Source organism: Urocampus carinirostris, chromosome 2 (assembly GCF_059441175.1).
Source record: "Urocampus carinirostris isolate Australia breed hairy pipefish chromosome 2, RoL_Ucar_1.0, whole genome shotgun sequence".
NCBI classification, from domain to species: Eukaryota; Metazoa; Chordata; class Actinopteri; order Syngnathiformes; family Syngnathidae; genus Urocampus; species Urocampus carinirostris.
In genome coordinates this window covers 21,880,181-21,900,288 of record NC_142350.1, presented here as the reverse complement: position 1 = coordinate 21,900,288, position 20,108 = coordinate 21,880,181, and the positions used below count along the sequence as shown (strand labels likewise).

Genomic DNA, 20,108 nt, shown 5'->3' with positions numbered 1-20,108 from the left:
AGCGCTCGACAACACTTAACACGTTTTGAGTGGGGCGTCTTTTGTCGGTGGTACCCAATTTTCACTTTTGTTTGTGTTTGGTTAAAGAAAGTGAAGATGAACCTGCCGTGCACCATGTGCCGCTCCCTGCGCTGCATCGCAGAGATGGTTCACAACAAAAGCGCCACAGACGACTCCGTCAGTCTTTTCTGCAGCAGTAGCTGCATCATGGCCTACGTGGTACAGAATGTCAGCTCCACAGGTACCCTATATACCTCTGTGCCATAGACATATTTGTACGTCGTTTAGGTTCTTTTCTGCCAACACTCAAAACATTTTATTGACGGTAAATGGACTGCATTTATATACTGCTTTACCAGTCACTGGGGACCTACAAAGCGCTTTACAAAACAGTTTACACACACACACACCGATATCTGAGTCAGCCATGAAAGGCGCCTACCTGCCAATGTGGGTTCATTCAACATTTGACCCTGAGGGGCCGGGAATCGAACATGCAACCCCTTTATTCCCAAGAAGACCGCTCTACTTCCTGAACTACTACTAGTATAGACAAATGTGCATACTTCAAATTACTATCTGGCAAAAAAAAAGTTTAGATATTTAAAATGAGACTCAAAATAAACATGTAATTTTGCTCATCTTAAAAAAAATCTATCAGAAAAAGTTAAATGAGTAAAAGGTTCAAATGTGCTTTTTTTTATACAACTGCTTTTTGTGGTAAAATAATATCCAATGTCCGTTAAAGATATATTTTTCACCAAGGTGAGAAAAATATAATCAAATAAGCAAAATCGCATACTTTTTGCCAAAAGAGAAGAAAGTATTTTTAAGTATAGACTAAATATCAGTAAAAATGCCGCGACACTTAAAAAAAGTGACATTTCCTGAAAAGAGGTTTTGCCAATCAGACAGGAGTTTTTTAAATTATGACTTTTAATATCACAGCAAAGCTTTAATCTCTTCATTCCCATGCCCACCAGGGACCCAGGTGAACTGTGAGACCTGCGGCAAGAATGCCTTGCCGGCCTACCACCTAGCTATGTCCGACAACACAATGCGCAACTTCTGCTCACTGGCGTGCGTGACTGACTTCCAGGTACTCACGCACACAGGCCTAATGACCACAACAGAGCTCGCACGGGTGCTTGGACTTCCAGAAAATTCCTCAATTTTAATGTTGTTTTGTCAAGGTTTGAAAAGTACTTGAAATTGTTGCCATTTTTCTCGGCAGTCTGGTTAAAAATGACGCCGACACTGCTCTCTTTTGGCTTCGCTTTGCCATTGCATTTCTTGCTTTGCGATTAACAACAGCTGGCATTAGTTCGTATGGCATTGTCCAATGAAGCATCAGGTCATGCCCAAGAGGACGGGTGCATGCTATACATAAACAGGGAACTTTACAATTTGTATTACAGTAAGAAGTACGTATCAATTATGGACATTTATTATGGGCTATGCAAAAAACTAAAGTCGTGTTTCCCAGTGTTAAATTGTAATGGGAAGAACTTTCGGCTACTCCAGTTCTCAAAATCATGTCTCGATAATTGTACACGCAAGTTTAAAGATTTACTTCAGTAATTCACAGATGCATTCGTGGCTCTGCAAAATACATGATTTAAACCAGTTTATATTTTAATCGTAGAAATTGAACAATTTGAAAAAGGTGTACAAAACCTGTAACAAGTTAAATATCTATTCATGCCAGCAAGTTAAACGAACGAAAATAGTTGCTCGGATGACTATTTAATTACCACTGTAGCTTCATTCCAACATACGTTTAGCTTAAGAACTGACGCTTCTTGGCCGGCACCCACCTTAAAAACATTGTTAGTTTTAGTGGGATCAATGATGATAGTGATAACGACAATAAATAATTATAAACACTATAATTAATGTATTACTTCTTGTTTTTATTGAAATGGAAAATTGGCCTTGAAAGTCCTTAAAGGGGAAGTGTGTAATATTTAGTGTCTCATAGTGGTACGAAAAAAATTTCATCCAACAAAAAAAACAAAACATTGATTTAAATACTAGGCAAAAATGCCTTAACTATCATACCAATGTTGATTTTTATGGAAATATCATAGATTGAGAAATCTTTTTTTTTTTTTTAACACTAAAATCCCCTCGTAGGTGGGATTTGTGTTTGTCCGGCATCCTGCTGCCACGCTGTGCCGTGTATCACGCGTTCCAGGGTTCAAATGGGTGCCTGAAATCCTTGAAAATGCTTGAATTTGATTGTTGTGTCTCCATGTGTTGAAAAGGGCTTGAATTTTGGGGTAAGGTGCTTGAAATTGTTGCCATGTTTCGCGGCTGTTTGACTCGATAGACCACGCATCAAATAAAGAAAAATAGAACAAGTCTGCTTAAAAATGCTGCAGACATGCCTGCTCTGGTGGCTTGGCTTTCCCATTGCATTTCTTATTCCCTTGTGATAAACCCTAGTTGGTATTAGTTTGTATAGTGTCATATGAAGCATCATCGACCCTTGCGGGTTGCAACCTAGAGGAAAGGTGAAAGTACCAAAATTTCTGACGTTTTAACGAACGATGGCGCAAACATGGGAAAAAAAGGTGAATTTCTTCTTTTAATGGTACTGGAGAAATTGGAAAATTGGCTTTGGAAGTCCTTGAAAAGTGCTTGAATTTGGCCATTCAAAAGGTGTTCGCACCCTGTCGCTCATGTCAGACAACACAGTGCCATCTATCGGTCTACTACCACACTTTGGGGCTTTAAGAAGTGCTTGAATATAGCCACGAAAAAAGGTGTTCGAACCCCGCAACAAGCAAATTTGACAAGAAACCTTCACCCGCAGGAGAAGTTCAAGACGAACCAGAAGCAGGTAACAGTCTTTCCTAAGCTGACGGTGGCGGCCGGTCAGGACTCGAACATCTTGCCGCCAGCGCTGGGCGACTCCGCCACGCTGGAGTGCGCCCAATGCTCCCTCCAGATGACAAGCAAGCCCGATGTCATCCACATCAAGGTGGTCGCGATGACTTGCATGGCATCTTTGTTTGACGGATGGCTGTTTTGACTCGTCTGTTCTCTCCTGATGCTCAGAACAAGGTGGTGTTCGTGTGCAGCTGGAACTGCGCCCTGGAGTTTAAAACCAGCAAGAATATCACCGCCAAGTGCGAGTACTGCAAGGTGGACAAAATCAGCCGTGAGGTCAAGCGCATCAACGGCAAGGACTGCTCCTTCTGCAGCCACGGTGAGTGGACACTCTGGGGCAGGGGTGTCAAATTCCTTTGTGCTCTGGGGCTTTTAAATTAAAGAAAAAAAGAGAAAGGGAGATGGAAAGTGCAAAGAGAAAGCAGGGTTCCCGCGTATCCTTAAAGTTTTGGATGGCATTAAATTATTCTAAAACTAAAGGCTTGCATTGTCATCAAAATGTCTTAACTCCAATTTTCAAAAGTTTTAAATAAAGGGGAACACACGAGTACGATTTTTATTTGTTGAACTAAAAAGATTGAGTAAAAAAGTCATTTTTCATGCAACATGAAAAAATGCTTCATGAATGTACCAAAAGAGTTCTATGAAAATAGTAGTTATTTGCCATTTTTGACTGAGGATCCACGATGTACTGCAAATATTCGTTTATTTATTGTTTTCCCTGTCTAAAACTTTGGAGCGTGCCATGTTTTGACATGTGTAGTTTTCAACTGGACCAAAATGTGATTTGAATAAAAAAAATCTAAACATTGGTTTAATATAACCTCTAATGTACATGGTGAGATTTTTTTGTTCACTTTCAATTGTGTGTTTTTTCCTCTGACTTGGTCTTGAATTTGATTTCAATAGTCATTAAAAAGTGTTTGATTCAGTTTGCCATATGCTGTATGAACCTGGGAGAGAGAAATAGAGAAAGAAATAGAATGGAAGAAAATGAGAGAGGGAGAGAGAAATAGAGAAAGAAATAGAATGGAAGAAAATGAGAGAGGGAGAGAGAAAAAGAGATGAAGCAAAAGAGCGAGAACATGAGGAAGAGAAGGGAAGGAATAGAAAGAAGATTAGAGAGGGATAAAGAGACGGATAAAGAAAGAGCGAAAGAGACAGAGGAGAGAGAAAAAGAGATAAAAAGAAAAATAGGAAAGGGATAAATAAACATAAAATGGGAGAGAAACAGAGAGGTGAGAAAAGGGAGAGAGCGAAAGAAACCGAAAAAGAGGGAACTTGAGAAAGGGACTCGGAGAAAAACATCAATAGAGAGCCTTGCTGAATTCAGGATGACAAAGACAAGACTTTAAAGACTTAATCATGGAAAATCATTGGAACATACTTGATTAAATATATATATATATATATATATATATATATATATATTATGCAAAAACGATGTACTATTTCCTCACATTTTCCATGTTAAAGAATTTGGGATCACCTATAAACGCCTCCTTAACTTGGGTCTCCTGCAGGCTGCAAGCTGCTGTATGAACACGACCTGGACGCCCGTTGGGGCAAGCATTGCAAGTCGTGCTCGTACTGCCATTGCGTCTCCAAGAAAGTGGAGAAGGCGCTCTACGGCGAGGCCAGCGAAGAGTTCTGCTCCGAGAACTGCAGGTCCAAATACACCATGCTTTTCTGCCACGTAAGTCACTCGCCACGGGGAAAAAAATCTGTAACCGATTTCATTTTAGCAAGGCCTTTCACAACACCTCAAAAAAAAGTTGTAGGCGAATAAACTAAGTCAGGTCATGTTTATTTGTATAGCCCTTAAACACAAGAAGTCTCAAAGAGCTGTACATAAATATCATCAACATGAAATATACAGTCGGTAATACCAGTGTGTTCGATTGACAGCTTCCTGAGGTCAACATCACTTAAAAGATATTGATTTTAAGTGTGCTTTAAGCCTAGATTTAAATACTTCTACTGAGGTTGCAGATAGAATCTTGAAGAGCAGAGCATTCAACAACACTGGCACCCGAATGGAGGATGCCTTCAAACCTGTGGATTTCTTCTTTGTTCTTGGAATCACCAATAGACCAACATTTTCAGAGTTAAGCCTCCAAGCAGGAACATAGATGGAAATTAAATGTGAATTATATGAGGGGGCAATTCCATGCATAAATTTGTATAATACCATCAGTTCCTAAAAATCTCATCTTAAACTGACGCTGGTCAGCCAAAATGGGGTAATGAGAACGAACTGTACTGTCCTAGTTATGAAAATTGTCGAATAAGAAAATAACAAGCTTCAAATTTGTATTTATTGTATTTTTATAATATTACATTTGCTACTATATTGTTCTCAATTCCCTATATTTGTTAATGAATTTTAAATCTGACTTATGAAGTGTGCTTACATATTCAGTAAATAAAGCTAAAAAGTAAAGAAAAAAACATGCTTGCGAAAGAGAGAAAAAATGTTGTGAAATATGACAACTAATAACTATATTGATACTGGTAAAATTTAAAAAATGCACATTTGAATGCTAAAAACAACCTGGAATTTCTGATTTTACTACTTTGTAGAAAAAAATATGTATATGTAATTGGACTTTTTAAAGTCTAGATGTAAATATGCTACTCTATATTAAATACAATTAACTTAAATGAATGTCTTGTTTTTGATATATAATTATATATCGTTAAATGTATCTACCTAAGGTATTTAGTATCAGCAACCAATTTAGTTGAGTATGTGTTTTGGTATCAATGTTACAAATAATAATAATAATGTGGCATAACTTTTCCATTTTTTTACCGCAACAGTTTAGAATTTCGGGTGGGAAGTGCATCAACAACTATTTACGATCTATCTTTATTTTCCAGTCGTTTTACATTTTTTCGTCTATCGTTCTATTGGCTAGGTCAGGGGTGGCGAACAAGTTTGACACAAAGAGCCGAAATTTTTAACTGTGAGAGTCAAAGAGCCACACCACGCACTGACCTGCCATGGCAGACACACACACACAAACACACACAATTAAAAACATATTATTTCCCATAGCACACTCCTCTCCTTGTGTTGATTTCAAGGAAAGTGTCCACCCTCAATACACACACACAAAAAAAAAAAGAAAATATGATGAGGCAATGAGCCATATTCTTATTGGACAAGAGCCGGATGCGTGTTCGCCACCCCTGGGCTAGAGGTTTTACATTGAGTTTTCTGTGCTCCAAAATAAAAACTTTAAGGCTTTGCACAAAATTTACGTCAAAATTCAATTTCACTTTTTAAACTGGTAGGAATAAAAGTAGACTCCATATAGTAACAAGTATAAATACAATGCAGATATTTGAAGAATCATAATTGGCTGACGATGATCTCAGGGTTTGTACAAGTGCTTGAAATCCTTGAAAATGCTTGATATTAAATGTTGTTATAATGGATTTCAAGTGCTTGAGTTTTAGGTGATCTGCTTGTAAATGCTTGAAATTGTAGCCGTTTTGCCCAACAAGTGTGATTTAAAATGACGCCCACGTTGCTCTCTTTTAGCTTCGCTATGCTATTGCATTTCTTCTTTCCTTCTGATAAACGGCAGCTGTCATTAGTTTGTTCTATGGAGTGTTATCGCCCCCTACGGGTCGTGCCCCAGGACAGGTGCATCCTAAACTTAAACAGGGCAGATGTGTATTAGTGCATGGATTATGTATTAATAATGGATATTTATTATGGGCCAGAATCAAGGGAGTGTTTGTAATGGGAACAACTCATTTTTACCCAACACCTATATGGGGGAGTGATTAGTTTCAAAAATATTTCCACGTGTTTTTCAGATACACAAATACTTACTCAAGATCAAGTCAAGTCACATTTATTCATATAGCCCTTAATCACAAATATGTCTCAAAGGACTGCACAGGATTGCAATTACACAATTTGTTTCAAAGATTATATTGATAAATGCACACAGTACATTCATAATTGCATATGTAAACCACAGATATATTTGCTGCTCTGCAAAAAACATAATTCACTCTGGATTTTTTTAACGGTACTAGAGAAAGTGAAAAATTGGCTTTAATAGTCTTAGATTAGTGCTTGAATTTAGCTATGAAAAGGGTGCACGAACCCTGTGAACTGCACTTTTTTTTGTTCTATTTATACTTGAATGCCTTAATTTCAACCCCTGTGCCATCAGGTTGCAAAGTGCTCATCATGTAGCCGCAAAGGAAAACTGAAGCACAGCCTCTTTGTGCTTGGAGAGGTGCGCAATTTCTGCGACCTGCCGTGTCTCTTCCACTACTGCAACTTCCTCATCAAGTCGCAGGGCAACGTCTTCCCTCGAGGTGCGCTGCCTTCGCTGTTTGCCCATTACGCGTTTACTCAGGGGTTTTCATTAGTGTCTATGGCTCGGAGATAAACCGCTGCTCGTGCAATTTTCTTCTGTACCGTTCCAACTCTGATGAGAGCAATGTCGAGTTTGGCGAAGCAAAACAAAAGGATTGGTCCTGTAAATAAAGGCACAGTCTCAACTACAGATTGCAGTCAGTGTCACACCGACAGACTCCTTTAAGCTGTACACCGCAAAGGAATCCGGGGTCTTGGAAAATCCTTAAAGTTTTTAAAGGCATTAAATTCATTATTCTGAAAAATATGGCTGTGAATGGCAGTAAAATGTCTTGTATCCAATTTTCTAAAGTCTTAAAAATGTGAACACATTAATGAGGTTTATATTTGTTAGGACTAAAAAGATTGAGTAACATTTATCAATTATCTTTTTTTGAATAATTCACCGGGGTTACACCTTTTGTAGGAATATTGCGTGACCACAATACGGGAACTATCAAAACGGTGATGTAGTTTCAGTCGGGCCTTTCAGAGCAGACGCATGTCTTAGGTCTATCCACAATACACATTGCAACTTTGGACGGAGACGTTTACTTTGGGCCTTGCGAAGGTGTAAATTTAATGAGAAGTAGCGGTCGACGAACATTTTTCGCCATGGCTAAAAGCTGTGCAAGGTAATATGTAGGAGGCACGATGTATTGTGCGCAAGAAATGTTTTGGTTTGTTTATTTCGATTGTTTTTTTAAAATCTGATGCAAAAGGCATTCTAAAAATTCTTAATGAGTCTTGATATAGGAACCCTGGAATCCTTCATACGGAAACTCATTAAAAATGTATGCTCGCTGTTGAGACGCTTTGATAGAAACCCGCAGAACAAACTAAACACCCCCCCAAAAAAAAGGCAAGCAATTAACTTGGGTGAGAGGAAAACATGACGTGCCCCATGTCATTCACAAGCAGCCACTGAATGGAAATACAAACATGAACTTTTCGTTTGCGTTTTTTGTGACATTTTTACAAAAGAACTTACTTGCACCTCGTTTTGAAACCATTATTTTAGGAAAAAATGAAGGTTAAAAACGAGCCCCAACAATCTTAAGGGTACTGGGGGAGGGAATTAAAAGTGGTAAATTTGCTAAATGGGACACAAGCTCTGGCATTATTATTGTTTGATAGATTTTATCAAATCATGTAACGTCACACACTAAAACTAAATATGCTGGAAAATGCTTTTGTCTAGAGGGCAGGTTTGGCAGTTCCGCTAAGATTTGGCTTATAATCTAAATAAAATGGTAGGGCTCTCTCTTTTTCTGTTATGGCTCTCCTGAATCAAAAAAGTTCCCGACCCCTGCGCTAACCGCTAACGTGTTGCGACATCGCTCGGGTTTGTCTCTGCAGGCTCGCCTGTCATCGCCAATGTGGTCTCGCTAGCCGATCAGGCCATCGAAAAGCCCGCCAGGCCAAGTATGCAGCACATCCTCTCAAACAGTAGACATAAGTGTCACTAAACGGCTTTTCTTTATCTCTTGTTCTTAAGGAACGGGAGACCATCAGATTTATTTGAGGAAACGAAAGGATAACTCCACCGGTCCCAGAACAAGAGGTAAAGCCCTTAGTTTTTTCTTGAACTATTTGCAAACCCATTATATTTTATTCTTTGGGACAGAAAATTACAATCCAAAATTTGATTTATTTTTAATATATTGTAAAAAAAGAACTTTTTAAAAAGACTATGAAATGCTATTGTAGCCATATCAAACATACGGCCCGTGGGACGGGCCCAGCCAGTTGGCCAGTTTAAATCCAGACTGGCATGAGCACCGAATTTTTCGGACGGTAAGTCTCTCTGGAGTATAAGTCCAGTGTTCATTTTACCTGTGAAAAGCGATGGGTCCCTGGGACTCGCATGCTCAAAATTCTATGGATCCCAACAGATCTATGGGTCCCCAAAATTTAGTGTTATCGAGGTTGAAATCTTAAATCGGCGACAAATATATCATATAAATCTATATATTCATTCAATTTTAATCATCACAGTTTATTAGTATTACAAATCAGTTTTCACTTCAAGATTTTTCAGTTCACAACAATATTGTACATTATACAAAATAATATTGCTGAAATAATTATATTAATCGATATTTTCATGCAGTTTTAATCATCACAGTTAATTGGTAATACAAAGCAGTTATCACTTCAGATTTTTCAGTTCACAATATTGTACATTATACATAATAATATTGCTGAAATATTAATCTATATTTTTATTCAGTTTTAATCATCACAGTTAATTGGTAATACAAAGCAGTTATCACTTCATATTTTTCAGTTCTCAAAAATATTGTTCATTATACAAAATAATATTGCTGAAATATTAGTCTATATATTCATGCAGTTTTAATCATCAGTTAATTAGTAATACAAAGCAAGTTATCACTTCAGATTTTTCAGTTCATATATTCTTTGTGGTTTGCTGTCCCGCCACAGTTGTAATGCCTTCTCAAGGTCCAATCCATTATCATCCTCCTCATAGCGTAACCAGGAATATAATTTAGTCCATTTTGGCAGAAAAGTCCTTTTCTTGCTAGGAGTATTCTTTTGTTTATTTTCTTTCGTCGAATCGTTCGCTTCAACACACGTGTTTTCCTAGCCTCCCCGATCTTCCGAAGAATTTCGCAGCTGTTTTTTCATGCCGGAATTATTGCCGTTGTTATCACTTTCTGCATTATGTTTCGACTTATTACTGAGACCGAAGAAATTACCAATTTTGTGTTGATTTTCACCTTCCCTCGACTACAACCACCACAACAATTACGTTATCTCGAAGCAACGAGCTCTCGTTGGCCGAGATCGGCGTGCAGACAAAAACTCGAACCGCGAGACCAAAACAACAATGGCGGATCTGCCTGACGAAAAGTTTGGAGTGCGGTAAATCTTTGGTAAAAAAAAGTAATCTGGTAATAATGACAATTTTTTTGTCGAAAAAGTTGCGTCCCGGGGACGCACGTTGATTTGACACTATGCGTCCCCAGCAAAAATGATGCGTCTAGCGCAGACCTGGGCGCTCCGGTCCTGCAGGGCTGTATGTTCTGCATGATTTTTGAGGTTTCTCTGATCCAATACAGGTGATTCCAATCACCAGTATCGTTAACGAGCACTTGCTAGCTTGCTAACGAGGTTATAATTTGTATCACCTGAGTTAAAGAAGAGCAAACTTCAAAATCTGGCAGGACGTATGGCCCTCCAGGACCGGAGTGCCCAGGTCTGGTCTAGCGGGTAATCTCTCCACCCGCGATTACCCGCTAAAATTCCACATCCTACCCGCGTGTAACCGCGCCCTGGCCGCGGCCGTAGCACGTCATTCCGCGTCTGTACCGCGTCATATCCGCGTGTGTACCACGTGTGCCGCCCGCGGTTACCCGTGGTCTAAAGTTTTGAGCAGCGCAAAACTTTTTCGCGAGTCCCACCGCGTGTGAATTTCTTGCCGCGTGTAAAGCATGGCTGTATCTCGTCTGTATCGCGATCTCAAAGCGTCCAACAGCGTCTGCTTCACGGGCAGAAATTTCTGGTCGTGATTCAGCCGCGATACAGACGCAAACGGCTGTGTGACCGGGCCCTAACATGGAGGAGCCGGAAATCGAACCTGCGACCTCTTGATCCCAAAACGAGCGCTCTACCTCCTGAGCTATTGATCCAGGGTTGTTTTATTCTCAGTATTTCTATCTTCACTAAGATTTTATCTCTTGTAGTGCTTATCAACTGTGAATTTGTAAATAAAACAGAAAAAAATAATCAAATTAATTTCCACTACAGTTTTTTTAATTAGTAGAAAGTGCCAAAAAAGCATACACTTAATGGAAATGATTAATTCGATGATTTAAAAGCATTCTTATTTTTTTTGATGTAAATGTTATTCTGAAGATGGATATTTTTATGTTGAATTTCATATCTATTACCAAACAGAGGTAAAGCTTCTTTGAACTTCTGCGAAGACACTCAAGTGCCAGCTTTTAAAATGTTTTATTTTTCTTACTCTCTTAAACTGCGTGTCCGTGACTTTTGTTTAAGGTAAAGTAATATCAAGATAGGTTTCCTCAATGTTCTCTGGTCGATTAATGATAGTCAGCAAATATCGCTACAGTGGGTGCATGGCTTTGACTACACCCAGTGGACCTATTTAAAATTGCAAGCCATCGTATGATGCTTTTCCCTTGTGCTTATCTCAGCATTTTCTCGATGGCCACTCAAAGTAATTACATTTGGCATGTGGATCTTTGGCCAGTGGAAATTTGAGTTTGACAAATGTCCTAGGCAGTTGTGACATTTCCTTTCATGTTTATTTTTATGTCTGTATTATACTGTTGTCAATATGCACACAGATCAAGGAGCTGCATGTGACCTTTGTGTTCAAACCAAACTAAAACCAGCTATATTCTTCAGATTACTTTTACTTTTTTTCTCCCCCTGTAGGCTCTGACTCACAAACGGACCCGGATCTAGTAAGCAGCCTCCAGCATCCTATGTAAGCCAAAGTAAGTCTCCACGGAAATTTCATTGGATTTTCCTGCTTTCAAACAGATAATAATCAGCGACAATCCCGAGACGAAGAGGCCGTCTTCTTCCACTCCCACCAGCACCAGCAGCATTTCCAGAGGCATGAAGAACAAGGCTCTCCTTTGCAAGCCGCTGGTGCAGAACAAGGGCATCTCTTGCCGGACGCAGACAGTAGATGTTGAAGCCCAGACAGGTGAACGGGAAAGGAAAATGGCCAATCAGGCCTTATTTTTGCCGATCAAGCTAACAAGATATCAATTAACAGTAATCCCTCGCTGCATCGCGGTTGAATTCCATCATAACCCGTGCTCTGCATCCTGATTTGCTAAACAATCGCCCAGCCCCTTTTTCTGCCTGTGTCTGCGCCAATAAGCAGAGCTCGTACGGGAGCTTGGAATCCTTGAAAATGTCGTGTTTTCAAGGTCTGAAAAGTTTTTGTAAAAACTGTTGCCATGTTTCTTAGGTTAGGAGTTCAAATGAGGGTTTTAAACTAATTTTATGGTTCTAAAATAGGTTTGGGGTTAGAAACTCCGGTTTAGGCTCCTTATTGGGGTATTAAGCTGAATTCAGGGTCTGAAATAGGGTTGGGGTTACAGCTAGACCTAGGTGTAGGTTTAGGGTTGGGACCTAGAGTTTGAGCTCCTCATTAGGGTTCTAAACTGAAACCAGGGTTCCAACAGAGCTAGAGTTACAGTTTGAAACAGGTTTAGGGCTAGGGTTAGTTGAGTGTTTAGGATTAGTAGCTTGTTTGAGCTCCATGTTGGGGTTCTAAACTGAATGTCAGGATCCAAAATATGTTTAGAGCTAGGCTTAAGGTTTGAAGCAAGACTGGAACAAAGGTTAGAGATAGAGTTAGGAGCTAGGGTTAGAAGCTAGAGTTAGAAGATAAGGTTTGGGCTTTTAGTTGGGGTGTTAAACCGATCTTAGGGTTCCAAAATTTGTTTGATAACAACAACAATTGGCAAAAGTCCAGGAGATTTTTTGTTGGAAAAGCTGTGCCTTGGCTCTAAAAAGGTTTGGATCACTGTTCTAGTGATTACACAGTGGCTTAAGGTTTATAATAATTATTGCTATTATTATTGTTAATGCTGTTATTAAGGCCGGGCAGTGAAAATGTTATCAGACTTCAAACTGGTTCGTGTTACAGAAAAGCTTGCTCTGTAATAGTGTTATAAAGGTTTCTACTTGGTTGACTTTTTTAGGACGCATCTCCCGCAAAAAACGAGGGATAACTGTAGTGATTTCAAACCGATTTCAGTGTTACCAAAATGAAACGTTTTCAAATGAGAAGATTGCGACCAGTGCAAAGTTGACAGCACCTTAATTACCCTCTTGCTCTTGTTCCTCTAGATTTGTCCATACCTAAGGTCATGCTCCTCCCCATTCCTGTGCCGGTGTTCATTCCCGTGCCCATGAACATGTACAGCCAGGTCACCCCCAACCCTGTGGGCATCCCCCTGCCTGTGCGTAGACGCTCCGACACCCTCGCAAATGCCGACCCGGCTCCCGCAATTGACCTCGTCCGTGTTTCTCGCAGCTCCCCGTGCCCGTCATGTTGCCCGTCAACACGGACAACGCCGACCGCATCATCAAAACAATCCAGAGGATCAAGGAAAAGTTCCCAGAAGACCCTTTCGAGTCAGACCTCGTCGTCATGGCTGACATGGTGTCCGAGTCCATCGGAGGGGATGACAACGAAGCTGGGAATGAGACTGGTGGTAGGACATTTCAAACGTTTTCAACTTTTTGGGTTTGGATTGAATAGAATTGTCTTTATTGTCATTTATTTCGACGTTGTTATGCCACAAGATTAGACATATTAGCAACATAGTGCTTAGAGAAGTTATAGTAATAGGGCAATGTTTACGAATGAAAAGAATGTTGCATCATAACAATAGTATCGTGCTTCTCAATTATTTGTGGAAACAAAGAATATTTGTTATAAATTCAAATACAATTTTGAATGCTCTCTGAAACCTTTATCAGTAAGTAAGAATTTTAACAAAACTGGTATGACTAAACTTCAGTCAAAAAGTAGCAGAGCAGGAAATAAAATAAGGTTTAACAGCAACTCGTATAAAGGCACATAAAACAATTAATAGCTCCCTGATTTTTTCTATATTTTTTTACAATGTTTAAATTAAAATGTCAATACAACCTGCATGACATAACTTGAAAAAAGTGCCTAAGCAATGGCAATTTCAATTGAGCTTGCGATTTGATAAGTGTGAGCACTCCTGTTATAATGGCTAATTTCAGAAGGGTGCCTGTGGATCCAAAAAAAGTCTTAAAAGGGATTTAATTTATTATTCTATAAATACGCCCTTAATTGGCCTTAAAATGTCTTAAATCCAATTTCCTAAAAATAGATTTATATTGGCCTGAGCTAAAATATTTAGTAACATTTATCATTGGTCTTTTTTGACATTTCACAGATTTACTTTCGTGGCAACATCGTGTAACCACAATAACAACTATCAAAACGGTGATTTGGTTTCAGTCGGCCCTGCACAGCAGTGCGTGTCTACCCACAATGCACAAAGCAACTTCGGACAAAAATGTTTACTTTGGACAATGTTAAACTGTAAATTTAATGAGAAGCAGTAGTATGTAGGAGGAATGATTTATTCGGTGCAAAAAAGATTTGTTTTATTGTTTTGTTTTCAAATGTTTTTTTTGTGGACTAGGTCTTTAATTTGATTTCAAAAGGCATTAAAAGTTTTAAAAAGTCTTGAATTTAACATGCCTTAAGCTGTAGGAACCCTGAACTCCACCTGCTTCCCTTAAACAAGTTACGGCAAAAAAGTAGTTATCGCTCAATCTCAATGCCACGACATGGATTTTTATAAATCAATATTTTCAGCGTTTTGATACGCACTCCGGCATGTCAGGACATGTCAGGGCTTTAGCAGAGCTGCCGCTGTTTGCCATCTGCAGTATGTAGAGTCGGAAAATCTTTTGCTTCAATGGCTCCGCCCTGGACACTTATCCAATCAGAAGGTCCGGGGTGGGTAGCAAGAGCAGTAGGAGCGATGGAGAGCTCAGCTGCATAAGAGATTTTAAATACTTGGCTTGTCTAATGAATAAAAATGCTGATACTGATGTCAGTCACATTTCCAAATTTAGGTGCCAATAATCGGCTGACCTCTATTACGAACCCTGATTACAATGTTGTACAAGCGTGATTAAAAATAGTGTGATAAAATAAAATCTAAAGCCTTTACCTATGTCATCCACATTAGTAGTGATCTAGTGTTTAGGATTCTGTTTGGGAATACCTTAAAGATTGTTGTTGACCTTTACGCAAAAGTCATGATGCGTTTGCTGTCTCTCACACAATTGTTTCCATAAAAGATGACGACAACTTGAACACTGACGACTTGGCCAGCCTGTTGAAAGACTTGGATGACCCCAGTGCGTTCCGACCCCCCATGGACATCGAAACCGACTTCCCCATCGGTGAGACGTCCGATCACAGGACGACACGGTGCGGCCGGCTTAGGCCGGCTTCCAGTTCTGAATGGTGCCATTTTCCCCCTCCATAGAAATCCTGGAAAGGATGTCCATGATTGAAGAGTCGTCGACCCCGCCGGACAGCCCCGCGCCCACAGGCTCACGAAAACGGGGACGGAAACCCAAAGAGACGAGGGTACGCGTGCCATTTGATAACATCTGTATATTCTGCCAGGGTCATAAGGGCACCACTACCTTTGGTGTGTCTTTGGGCTAGTACAGGCTGCGGTGCCCGTCCCGCTCCAGGCCCCCTTTTTTTGGGTAGGGGTTTGCTCACCCACATTAAAGAGTACTAGTTTCCATGGTTACCAGTAGCAGGAGAAACCTCCTGATCTGACTCTGATACAGCTCCTTCATCATCTGGTCGCCGTTGTTTTCCGGTGTAAAGCAGGGGTCGTGGGCTGAATATGGCTCTTTTCAGAAGTACATGTCTCGGAAATCACTCACTTGATGCAGATCTTCCCTGCGACGTTACAAATGCGAATCATGTGGTGCAGATTCTGGTACCTTTGTATCACTACAAGTATAGGCGGTTCAGTCCGGTAATGATAGGACACAGTCTTTACTACAATTTCCTGTCAGTTGATAGCAACAGACCCTGTTTTGACTCAACCTCACTAAGAAATTCTTTACATGGAAGCTCATTAAACGATTTGTGTTCACTGATGAGACAAAGTCCAGCATTATGCTTTTTGTTATTATTTTGAGAGGTTTTTAATAAAAATATATTTTTTAATTAAAAAAAAAAAGGTTTGTACTGGTCCTTGAAATCTTTGGAAATTCTTGAATTTGTTGTGTTGTCAAGAATTGAAAAGTATTTGAATTTTGGGTAAAATGCTTGTAAAAGCTTGAAATTGTTGCTATGTTTCAAAACAAGTCTGCTTAAAAATGATGCAGACACAGCTCTTTGGTGGCTTTGTTTTATAATTGCATTTCTTCTACCCTCGTGATCAACTGCAGCTGGGATTAGTTTGTACGCCATTGTCCTATTAAGCGTCATCGCCCCTTAGGAAGTCGCGCCTATTAGGACCTGTTAATTTTACACCTAACCAGGGTACAATGACATTTATTATGAGCCATGAATGATTAAGGTAGCATTTCCCAGCGGGAAATTGTAATTGGAACTTCCTGCAACTGAAAATGTAAGCTAATTTTTAACCATTACCAATACTTGGAGAGATTAACCTCAAAAGTATTTACACACATATTGTACGGATCCTCAAATATAATTGCAATTAACTCAAGATATAAAGATAATCTGTCTTGATAAATGCACACACACAAGTTAAAAATTGATTAATTCAAATCGGATTTCTTCTTTTAATGGTACCTGGGGAAATTGGCTTTAAATTTGACCATGAAAAAAAAGTACAAACCCTGGTATAAAAAGTATTGACATTATTCAGAGGGTTGTTTTATATATTTAAAAAAAATCACTTTTCAATTAAGTTTATATTTGATAGGTTTCTTATTTTCCTCATGCTGAGGTTTTGAGCTTTTTCTCGCCTGCTAGTTGGTTTAAGATCAGGAGATGGTGACATTGTAACCTGTGCAGTCCTTTGAGAAAGTATCTGATTAAGGGCTGTACAAAAAAATGTGACTTATATTGACTCGACTATTTTGCTTAACTGTGGTTTACTGTTTTAGTGCATATACATAAATGAGTCTCACTTCCCCATTTGTATGCTTTAGGGCCGCAAAAAGTCCAACCAAGACACTGGCAAAAAAGGATCCGCTAAGAGCTCCACCCTCAAAGTTCCAAAGCTTAAGAGCGAGTATGGGATAGACGCCTGGAAGCGGTGGATCCACTGGAGGGATGCTCAGCCCGACATCGAGACGCCTCTTATAGGAAGTCAGTACATTTCATCGCAAAAAATTTATTGTATTTTTCCGAACTAAGGTGCACCTACCTCAAACCCCAAATGTCAAAACTGCTCTTTGCATCCCAGTGCACCTCATATAACACTAAATATGGTGGATGCAGGGTTAGTATGGGTGCCTGAATCCCTTGATAAGATTGAATTTTGGCTTAAGTGCTTGAAAATAGTTGAAATTGTCACCATGTTTCTTGGCAGTTTGATTTTATAGACCACACAATAAAGAAAAAATGGGAACAAAAATGTGTAAAAAATGATGCCGACACGCCTGCTTTGGTAGCTTGTCTTTATGGCGTCGTCATGTGAAGCATCACCGCCCCCCTACTGGTCGCACCCAAGAGGACAGCACTATTTAAAAAAACAGCTGTTTTGGCTTGGCTCCCTAACAGATCCTGGGATTCCTTAAATTTTTAATGATATGCTATCAATAATAATAATAACATTCATTCATTATCTGCACCGATCATCCTCAGTAGGGTTGCGGGGTGCAGTTTGAAACAGGGTTAGGTATATGGTTAGAAGCTAGGATTTGGGCTGCAAGTTAAATTTGTAAACCGATTACAATTTGGTTGGGACTACAGTTAGGGTTTGAAACTAGGCTCCCGTTCTTTTGATGGGCGCTGGATTTCTTCTTTTAATGGTACTGGAGAAATTGGAGATTGGCTTTGAAAGTCCTTTTAAAGTGCTTGAATTTGGCCTTTAAAAAGGTGTATGAACCCTGCTTCTAGTCCAGTGTATGAAAAATATATGACCAAAAACTATATTGGGGGGTGTGCATTATAGTGTGGGAAATACAGTATACAAATTTGTCTTTAACATAATCCCATGTCTGCTCAAAGTCCTGAATGTGAGGTTTTTCTGTGTGGTGATTAGTGCGCCCCCTGATGCTGAAAGAAGACATCCTCCGCTGCACCTCGGCCGAGCTGAGCTACGGCCTCTGCCGTTTCATCGACGAAGTCCGTCGGCCGTCAGGTGAACACTACACGGCCGACAGCCTCTTCTACCTCTGCCTTGGCATCCAGGAGGTAGGAATACGCCCCCTCGCATTTAAAACTTACATTTTAATGAAATACTGACTATCAAAATGAACACCTGGCAGCACCTGTTTGAGAACGGCCGGGTGGAGAACATTTTCACCGACAGCTTCTACTCAAAGTTTTCCACAGAGTTCACCAACATGCTCAGAGGCTTCCAACCTAAAGTCACAAAAAGCGGTGAGTCACAGGGTTGGGACAAAAAAGGGTAGTAATTCCCAGTTGTAAATTGTAATGGGAAGAACTTCCTGCAACAGAAAATGTAGGCTACATACTAATGTAATTTTACCCAACACACATATGAGGAGAGATTTATCACATATTTACACACACATTGTTCAGATCCACAAATATATTTGTGATTTACTCAAGATCTAAAAACTGTGTCTTGGTAAAAAACAGTCAACATGAATTAAATCGGCTTTAACATGTATGCAGGAGTGCGACAAAAACATTCTCAAAACAAAACTATGCTGACTAAAAACCAGAAGCCTGTACAATCACAACAGCTGGTACACATGCTGAGCCAGTTGACTTAAGCTCTCCCATCAATGCCCCATGACAGTGATAGTGCGAACAAGTATAGCTACTACTACATTATAAAATTATTGTACATGCAGACACTAGTTATTATGATGTCAATAGACCACCAGTTAAGGACACTATTATTTTACGATATGTTGCAAATTTTCCGCATTTCAACCTTAAGTCAACCAAATAAATTAAATTTTAATCAAAATGTCTGAAGATGTCATTAACTCTTTCAGTGCCAGACCTTTCTCTCAAATGGGAAGTGCCAGCACCAGCCAATTTTTGCCATTATAACTTAATTTTGAAAAACTAGAGAAAATGTTGCTCTGTAGCTATATAGGGATATGCTTCTCGCTTTTACCATTGTGTGATTATCAAAATTTGGAAATGTTTTTAAAATACTTGTTTCCAAGAAAACTGAGGAAAAAAACGCTTTTTATGAAAGGATGCATTTCAAGCAGAATTTTCACTTTGGTGCTTTTATTATATATACATATATTGTTGATACCTCCAATATTCAAACAATGCTTACACAATTGACAAACAAAATAACATTTCATTGCAGGAACACTGAACTCATGCACGAACGATGCAAGAACTTTTTCAGCGCCCGTTGTTTCCGGTGACGTTATCACATGATTCAGGTTGTCACGGCGATCGCACTCGTGTACTAAATTTCATCCCCCTCTCTTCCGACTTTTGCGAAAGCTCATTGTCATCTTTTTCGAAAGAATAAAGCTTTGAAGCGTCGACAGTCTCCGTATATATATCTTCGCTTTTATCACCACTCATACTCAGCATATGGGTTGGCGCCTACACACTGCCATTCAGTGGATACAGGAATGAAACTCGGCACAAAGTGTTGACAAAGATCTGATCAAAGCCACTTCTGACATCTAGTGATGATTCATTATCCTAAAATAATTCCCAGGGGCTTGATACTAACTGAAGAGATGCACCAAAACCTTAGGAATAGTTAAAAAACAACATATTTTTACGTTTTGGCACTTCTGAAAACGAATTTATACATTATGGCATAGAATGAGTTAACAAATGGTCGTGATCCAGGTTACATCCACTCGCGCGTGGAAGAGGAGTTCCTCTGGGACTGCAAGCAGCTGGGCGTGTACTCGCCCATAGTGCTGCTCAACACGCTCCTCTACTTCTTCTGCAAGAACTTTGGCTTCATCACCATGGAGCAGCACCGCCAGCTCTCCTTCGCCCACGTCATGCGCTGCACAAAAACCGCCCAAGGAAACGTCAAGACCACATTCCTTCGCTTCTACCCGCCCATCATTCCCAACGACGGTAAGCCTGCTTGTCATAAAATCACGTTGACACGCCTTTCCTTGTCATATT

General features: G+C 39.7%; 1 protein-coding gene across 1 annotated transcript in view; it reads left to right on the top strand.

The window, feature by feature from the left end:
• The window catches only part of LOC148371341 (zinc finger MYM-type protein 4-like), a 41,653-nt gene that overhangs the window by 15,471 nt on the left and 6,074 nt on the right, over positions 1-20,108 (top strand). Inside the window, exons 8-25 of the mRNA XM_088329362.1 lie at positions 88-241; positions 984-1,099; positions 2,819-2,986; positions 3,064-3,214; positions 4,419-4,591; positions 7,092-7,239; positions 8,639-8,704; positions 8,778-8,843; positions 11,711-11,739; positions 11,819-11,987; positions 13,145-13,257; positions 13,332-13,512; positions 15,149-15,253; positions 15,340-15,443; positions 17,000-17,159; positions 18,058-18,209; positions 18,284-18,398; positions 19,818-20,057. Coding sequence (XP_088185488.1) covers positions 88-241; positions 984-1,099; positions 2,819-2,986; positions 3,064-3,214; positions 4,419-4,591; positions 7,092-7,239; positions 8,639-8,704; positions 8,778-8,843; positions 11,711-11,739; positions 11,819-11,987; positions 13,145-13,257; positions 13,332-13,512; positions 15,149-15,253; positions 15,340-15,443; positions 17,000-17,159; positions 18,058-18,209; positions 18,284-18,398; positions 19,818-20,057 — 2,410 coding nt within the window. The remainder of the gene's footprint in view (positions 1-87; positions 242-983; positions 1,100-2,818; positions 2,987-3,063; positions 3,215-4,418; positions 4,592-7,091; positions 7,240-8,638; positions 8,705-8,777; positions 8,844-11,710; positions 11,740-11,818; positions 11,988-13,144; positions 13,258-13,331; positions 13,513-15,148; positions 15,254-15,339; positions 15,444-16,999; positions 17,160-18,057; positions 18,210-18,283; positions 18,399-19,817; positions 20,058-20,108) is intronic.